Genomic DNA, 7,661 nt, shown 5'->3' with positions numbered 1-7,661 from the left:
GCTGATTTTTTGATTTATTGTAGAGATGAGGTCTCACTGCCCAGGCGGGTCTCGAACCCACGGGCTCAGGCAATCCACTCACCTCAGCCTCCCAAAGGCACGGGATTACAGGCTGAGCCACCGAGCCCGGCTATTTTTTTTTGAGTTGGAGTCTCAGTCTGTCACCAGACTGGAGTGCAGTGGCTGCTCCCGGCCACCGCAGCCTTGACCTGTTGGGCTCCGGCAATCCTTCCACCTCAGCCTTCCAAGTAGCTGGAACTACAGGCACGCGCTACCACCCCTGGCTGATTTTTTGATTTATTGTAGAGATGAGGTCTCGCCAAGTTGCCCAGGCGGGTCTCAAACCCGCGGGCTCAGGCAATCCACCCACCTCAGCCTCCCAAAGGCGCGGGATTACAGGTTGAGCCACCGAGCCCGGCTCTACTCTTTATTATTTGTCCTCTTGCTTGTCTGTGACCTCACCAAGTTTGAGGCAGGGATTTGTGTCTAGAGTGTTTGCTGACATGTCCTCAGTACCTAGAACATCATCTGGCATGCAGTAGGTACTCAGTAAGTGTAGAATGGGCCAGGTGCAGTGGCTCACATCTGTAATCCCAGCATGTTGGGAGGCTGAGGCAGGAGGATTGCTTGAGCCCAGGAGTTTGAGACCAGTCTAGGCAACATAGTGAAACTTCATATGTAAAAAAATGAAAAAGTTGCCAGATGCAGTGGCTCATAACTGTAATCCCATCACTTTGGGAGGCAGAGGTGAGAGGATTTCCTGAGTCCGTGGGTTCAAGACCATCCTGGGCAACTTGGCAAGATTTTGTCTCTATGACAAATAAAAAAATTAACTGGGTGTGGTGGCATGCACTTGTGGTTCCAGCTACTTGGAAGGCTAAGGCAGAAGGATCGCCTGAGTCCAGCAGGTCAAGGCTGTGGTGGCTGTGAGCAAGCCACTGTGCTCTAGCCTGGGAAAAAGAGTGAGACCCAACCAAAAAATAAGGAAAAATAAAGTAAGTGTAGAATGGAGGCAGCATGAGTTTTAAAAAGCCTCTTTCGGAGATGACATGTGAACTGAGACCCTTGGCAGAAAGGTCCAGCCTAGGGACAAGGTGTGAGAAGAGTATTTGGGGCAGCAGGAAAGCAAATACAAAGGCTCAGAGGCTGGATAATTGGGACAGTTGTGTTTCCAGGTGTTTGCTAAGTGAATACATTTTTGTAACCATCACAGGTGTTTGTGGACACTGTGGGAACACCCGAGACATACCAGGAGCGGCTACAGCAGCGATTTCCTGGAATTGAGGTGACAGTCAAGGCCAAAGCAGATGTACTCTACCCTGTGGTCAGTGCTGCCAGCATCTGTGCCAAGGTCAGCCCCCTGCTGGCCATGGCCAGCTCCCAGCATCCCCCTGGGTGGGCATGGATGCCACAGGGAAGGGAGATTCTGAGTGTCTGTCCTTCCCACAGGTGGCCCGTGACCAGGCTGTGAAGAACTGGCAGTTTGTGGAAAAACTTCAGGACTTAGATGCTGATTATGGCTCAGGGTACCCCAATGGTGAGCAGGGAGCAACCTGGCCTGTCTGGGGAGCTGTCCCGATGTCATGCCCCGACCATAGTAATAACACAACCAGGGCTGAACACATTTCTGAGGTTTCCTTTTTTTTTTTTAGCTGGAGATGTGGTCTCACTCTGACACAGACTGGAGTGCAGTGGGATGATCACAGCTCACTGCAGCAGCCTCACCACCATGCCCAACCATTTTTTAAAAATAGAGAATATTACTATATTGCCCAAGCCGGTCTTGAATTCCTGGCCTCAACCAGTTCTCCCACCTCAGCCTCCCAAAGCACTGGGAATACAGGCACACACCACCACCACGCCCAGCTATTTTTGGGTTTTTTTTTTTTGTTTGCTAATTTTTTGGGGGTTTTTTATGTTGCCCAGACTGATCTCGAATTCCTGGGTTCTAGCAGTCCTCCTGCCTTGGCCTCCCAAAGTGTTGGGATTACAGGCATGAACCACCGCACCAAGCCCTGCTTGAGGTTTTCTAAATTGTTCTAGTCACCCTACTCCTGATGAAAAGGCTGAATCCCAGTCAGGGGTGCCATTTGTTTGTGGCCACATGGCCAGCAAGGGACAGCCGGCCCCTCTTTCCTTCTTCCTCCTTTCTACTTTGCTCTCTCTCTGGAACCCAGTGAGGGACTGAGACTCAAGGTAGAAATCTGTCTATTTGTTAAGGAGAAGTGGCGTGAGCATGATGGCTCACAACTGTAATCCCAGAGCTTTGGGAGCCTGAGGTGGGAGGATCACTTGAGGCCTCAAGACCAGCCTGGGCAACATAGCAAGTCCCCATCTCTACAAAAAAATTTAAAAATTATGCCGGGCTCGGTGGCTCAGCCTGTAATCCCAGCACTTTGGGAGGCTGAGGTGAGTGGATTGCCTGTGCCTGCAGGTTCGAGACCTGCCTGGGCAACTTGGCGAAACCTCGTCTCTACAATAAATCAAAAATTAGCCGGGCGTGGTAGCACATGCCTGTAGTTCCAACTACTTGGAAGGCTGAGGTGGAAGGATTGCCGGAGCCCAGCAGGTCGACAGGTTGAGGCTGCAGTGGCCAGGAGCGGCCACTACACTCCAGTCTGGACTATAGAGTGAGACTCCAACTCAAAATAAAATAAAATAAAAATTAAATAAATAAAATAAAATTAACCAGTTATGGCAGTGCACGCCTGCAGTCCCAGCTACTTGAGAGACTGAGGCAGGAGGAACTCTCAAACCCACGAGTTTTAGGTTGTAGTGAACATGATTGTGCCACTGCAGCCAAGCCTGCTGTTGTGTGAGACCCTGTTTCTTTCTTTTTTTTTTTTGAGTTGGAGTCTCACTCTGTCACCCAGACTGGAGCGCAGTGGCTGCTCCTGGCCAACGCAGCCTTGACCTGCTAGGCTCTGGCGATCCTTCCGCCTCAGCCTTCCAAGTAGCTGGAATTACAAGCGTGCGCTACCACGCCCGGCTAATTTTTTGATTTATTGTAGAGATGAGGTCTCGCCTGCCCAGGCGGGTCTCGAACCCACGGGCTCAGGCAATCCACTCACCTCAGCCTCCCAAAGGCGCGGGATTACAGGCTGAGCCTCCAAGCCTGGCTAGAGACCCTGTTTCTCAAAAAAAAAAAAAGGGGGGGGGACCGTGAAGGGACAGGAATGAGGGACTCTTGCTCGTCTGGTAGTCTAAGCTTGAATCCTTTGTTTTTTATTTATTTGTTTGTTTGTTTGTTTATTTTTGAGTTAGAGTCTCACTCTGTCGCCCAGACTGGAATGCAGTGGCTGCTCCCAGCCACCGCAGCCTTGACCTACTGGGCTCCGGTGATCTTTCCGCCTCAGCCTTCCAAGTAGCTGGAACCACAGTCACGTGCTACCATGCCTGGCTAATTTTTTGACTTATTGTAGAGATGAACTCTCGCCAAGTTGCTCAGGCAGGTCTCGAACCTGCGGGCTCAGGCAGTTCACTCACCTCAGCCTCCCAAAGCGTGATTACAGACTGAGCCACCGAGCCCAGCTTATTCACTTATTTTTTGAGGCTGTGTCTCTTTCACCCAGGCTGGAGTGCAGTAGCATGCTAATGGTTACTGCAACCTCAACCTGCTTGGCAGGTGATCCTTTCACCTCAGCCTTCCAAGTAGCTGGAACCACAGGTATGGTGAGCCAATACGCTCAGCTATATTTTTTGACTTATTGTAGAGACAAGGTCTCATCATGTTGCTCAGGCTGGTCTCGAACCCCTGGGCTCAGGCAATCCTCTTGTCTCCACCTCCCAAAGTACTGGGATTACAGGCATGAGCTACCATGCCTGGTCGATGTTTGATGTTTTTATGGGGGTTTTTTTGGTTTTGTTTTTCTGAGGTGGGATCTCATTCTGTTGCCCAGGCTAGATAGAGTGCAGTGGAGTGAACATAGCTCACTGCAGCCCCAACCTCCTGGGCTAAAATGATCCTCCTGCCTCAGCCTCCAAGCAGCTGGGACTGTAGGCATGTGCCACCATGCCTGGCCAATTTTTTAAGTTTTAAAAATTTTTATTTATTTATTTGAGTCAGAGTCTAACTCTGTTGCCCAGGCTGGAGTGCACTGGCATGCTCACAGACACCACAGCCTCAGCCTGCTGGACCCAGGTGATCCTTCCACCTCAGCCTTCCAAATAACTGGAAACATGGGTGTGCACCACCACACTTGACTAATTTTTTTACTTTTGTATAGATGAGTTCTTGCTCAGGCTGATCTTAAACCCCTGGGCTCAGGCAATCCTCTCGCCTCTGCCTCTCAAAATGTAGCAATTACAGGCCTGAGCTACTGCACCTGGCTGAATCCATTGTTTCCCACCCACCATGAGGCTCAGTCTCCTTGTCAGTAAAGCAGGAATAGTTGTGCACTCCCCCAAACCACTGTATGCATACACAAGGGCAGATTTGAAGAGTCAGGGTGTGAGGAGCCCTGGGTTCTCAGGTTCAGGGGCAGGCTGGTGGTTGTGGGGGCTGCACGAAGAGTCTGTGATGGGAACTCAGGGAGTAGAGCAGGCCCGGGCCAGACACAGTTGGGGCATCATACAGTGATCATTGAGCGCCTGGTACATGTCATGCAGGGCTGAGCCTGGGATACAGCCATGAGCAAGATAAAGAAGGACCCCTTTGTCCTCACTGAGCTCATGACTATGTGGGGAGGGTGGGCATTAATGTGATATTGCCAGGTGCTGCTATTCTTGAGGGTCAAGGAGTTGTCTCAGAGGCAGTCTCCCCACACTGCACCTTGAGCAACTCTTGGCCAGGCAGAGGTCAGGCCTGCCTGTGCAAAGGTCTTGAGGCAGGAAGATGCCTCAGACAGTGGGAACTGCCTCAGGTGCTCAGGAGGAAGCCTAAGACGAGTGATGGGGGGAGCTTGGCCATTACAGTACAGCTCAGGGGCTGTCACTGTCACCCACCCACCCCAGATCCCAAGACAAAGGCATGGTTGAAGAAGTACGTGGATCCTGTGTTTGGCTTCCCCCAGTTTGTCCGGTTCAGTTGGCGCACGGCCCAAGCCATCCTGGAGAAGGAGGCAGAAGGCGTTATATGGTGGGTGTCCCAAGGATGCTGTGTGGAGGGAGGGAGGCCAGGGCTCAGCCCTGCCTAGGAGGGCTACTCCCCGTAAGCCCTCTCCAAGGAGTGGTCATTGTCACCACCTCTCTCCTACAGGGAAGACTCAGTCACAGGCAATGAGGAGGGACCGGGGAGGATCACATCTTACTTCCTCAATGAAGGCCCCCGAGCCCGCTCCCGCCTCCCCCACCGATACTTCCAGGAACGAGGCCTGGAGTCAGCCACCAGCCTCTAGATACTACTTGTTCTCCCCAGCCTGCGTATCCCCCCCACACCATTCCCTCAGTGATTAAAGTTGTTTAAGGACAACCACATGTGGTGATGGTGCTTTGGGGGGCAGAGATGAGGTAGGTGCGTGTTCTGTCTTTTGGAACCTAAACAGAATGGGCTTGATTGACTGATTTGATTTGATGTGATTTTTGAGATACACGCCACATTTTTATGACACAGAATTCGAAGGGAGTATGTTGAGCGCTGGGCATAGTGGCGCCTGTAGTCCCAGTACTTTGGGAAGCTGAGGCGGAAAGTTTGCTTGAGCCCCGGAACTTGAGGCTGCAGTGAGCTATGATTGCACCATTGTACTCTAGCCTGGGTAACAGAGTGAAAACCTGTCTGAAAGGGAAAAAAAAAAGGCTGGGCGCAGTGGCTCACGCCTATAATCCCAGCACCTTGGGAGGCTGAGGTGAGAGGATTGCCTGAGCCCATGGGTTTGAGACCAGCCCAGGCAACTTGGCAAGACCTCATCTCTACAATAAATCAAAAACTTAGCCAGGCGTGGTGACGCACACCTATAGTTCCAGCTACTTGGAAGGCTGAGGCAGAAGGATCACCTGAGTACAGCAGGTCGAGGTTGTGGCTGTGAGCATGCCACTGCACTCCAACCTGGGCGACAAAGTGAGATTCCACTTTTAAAAAAAACCCCAAACCCCTGCCTCTTGAGGGTTTCAATCATTAACTCTTCTCAGGAAAGCCCTGGGGGCAATTCCTCCAAATTCCTCTCCAATTCATCTACCTCTGCCCATCTTCTGGTACCTTGTCCCAGCATCCTCTCCTCCAATCTTGGCTCCCCTTGTTTGCTTCCAAGAGGTAGGCAAGAGTGTTAGTTGAACCAGTGGATCCTTTTTTTTTTTGAGTTGGAGTCTCACTCTGTTGCCCAGACTGGAGTGCAGTGACACACTCCCGGCCACCGCAACCTCAACCTGCTGGGCTCTGGTGATCTTCTGCCTCAGCCTTCCAAGTAGCTGGAACTACAGGCACGTGCTACCATGCCTGGCTAGTTTTTGCTTTATTATAGAGACGAGATCTTGCCAAGTTGCCTGGGCGGGTCTCGAACCTGCGGGCTCAGGCAATCCACTCTCCTCGGCCTCCCAAAGTGCTGGAATTACAGACTGAGCCACTTGTTTTTTTTTTGAGTTGGAGTCTCATTCTGTTGCCCAGGTTGAAGTGCAGTGGCACGCTCATGGCCACTGCAGCCTCGTCCTCCTGGGCTCAGGTGATCCTTCTGCCTCAGCCTTCCAAGTAACTGGAAGCACAGGTGCACGCTACCACACCCAGCTAGTTTTTTGATTGTAGAGACAAGATCTTGCCATGTTGTCCAGGCTGGTCTCGAACCCGTGGGCTCAGGCAGTCTTTCACCTCTGCCTCCCAAAGTACTGGGAATCTAGACATGAGCCATCATTCCTGGAAGTTTTATAGATCTTATGCTTACACCCTTCCATGGCGCTCATGTTTTCTTTTCTTTTCTTTTTCTTTTTTTTTTGAGTTGGAGTCTCACTCTGTTGCCCAGACTGGAGTGCAGTGGCCGCTCCCAGCCACCGCAGCCTCGCCTGCTGGGTTCTGGCGATCCTATTGCCTCAGCCTTCCGAGTAGCCAGAATTTCATGTGCATGCTAATACGCCTGGCTGATTTTTTTATTTATTGTAGAGATGAGGTCTTGCTGCCCGGGCGGGTCTCGAACCCGCGGGCTCAGGCAATCCACTCACCTCAGCCTCCCAAAGGCGTGGGATTACAGGCTGAGCCACCGAGCCTGGCTTTCTTTTCTTTTTTTTTTTTAGACATGGGGTCCCAAGTAGCTGAGAATACAAGCACAGGCACATCCCACTGCCCCTCAACTATTATTTATTTGTCTGTTTATTTATGTTGGTGTCTTACTTTGCCACCCAGACTGGAATGCAGTGGTATGATCACGGCTCACCGCAGGCTCAACCTCCTGGGCTCAGGTGATCCTTCTGCCTCAGCCTCTCGAGTAGCTGGTACTACAGGCTTTTTTGTAGAGACATGGTCTCACTATGTTGCCCAGTCTGGTCTTGAACTCCTGGACTCAAGCAATCCTCTCACCTCAGCTTCCCAAAGTTTTGGGATTATAGGCATGAGCCACTGCATCCAACACTTTTTTTTTTTGAGTTGGAATCTTACTATTGCCCAGACTGGAGTGCAGTGGCATGCTTACGGCCACTGCAGCCTCCATGTGCTGGGCTCAGGTGAGCCTTCTGCCTCAGCCTTCCAAGTAGCTGGAACTACAGACAGACACCACCACACCCGGCTAATTTTTTTTTTTTTT

General features: G+C 51.3%; 1 protein-coding gene across 2 annotated transcripts in view; it reads left to right on the top strand.

The window, feature by feature from the left end:
• The window catches only part of RNASEH2A (ribonuclease H2 subunit A), an 8,706-nt gene extending 3,293 nt beyond the window's left edge, over window positions 1–5,413 (top strand). For both annotated transcript variants that reach the window (XM_008048038.2, XM_021707547.1), the window contains exons 5-8: window positions 1,214–1,351; window positions 1,450–1,537; window positions 4,954–5,077; window positions 5,198–5,413. In XM_008048038.2, coding sequence (XP_008046229.1) covers window positions 1,214–1,351; window positions 1,450–1,537; window positions 4,954–5,077; window positions 5,198–5,336 — 489 coding nt within the window. In that variant the 3' untranslated portion in view covers window positions 5,337–5,413. The remainder of the gene's footprint in view (window positions 1–1,213; window positions 1,352–1,449; window positions 1,538–4,953; window positions 5,078–5,197) is intronic.
• The last annotated feature ends 2,248 nt before the right edge of the window (window positions 5,414–7,661 follow it).

This window comes from Carlito syrichta, unplaced genomic scaffold (assembly GCF_000164805.1).
Source record: "Carlito syrichta isolate Samal-C Ts95f unplaced genomic scaffold, Tarsius_syrichta-2.0.1 Scaffold120465, whole genome shotgun sequence".
Lineage (NCBI taxonomy): Eukaryota > Metazoa > Chordata > Mammalia > Primates > Tarsiidae > Carlito > Carlito syrichta.
This window is presented reverse-complemented; position numbering and strand designations above follow the sequence as displayed.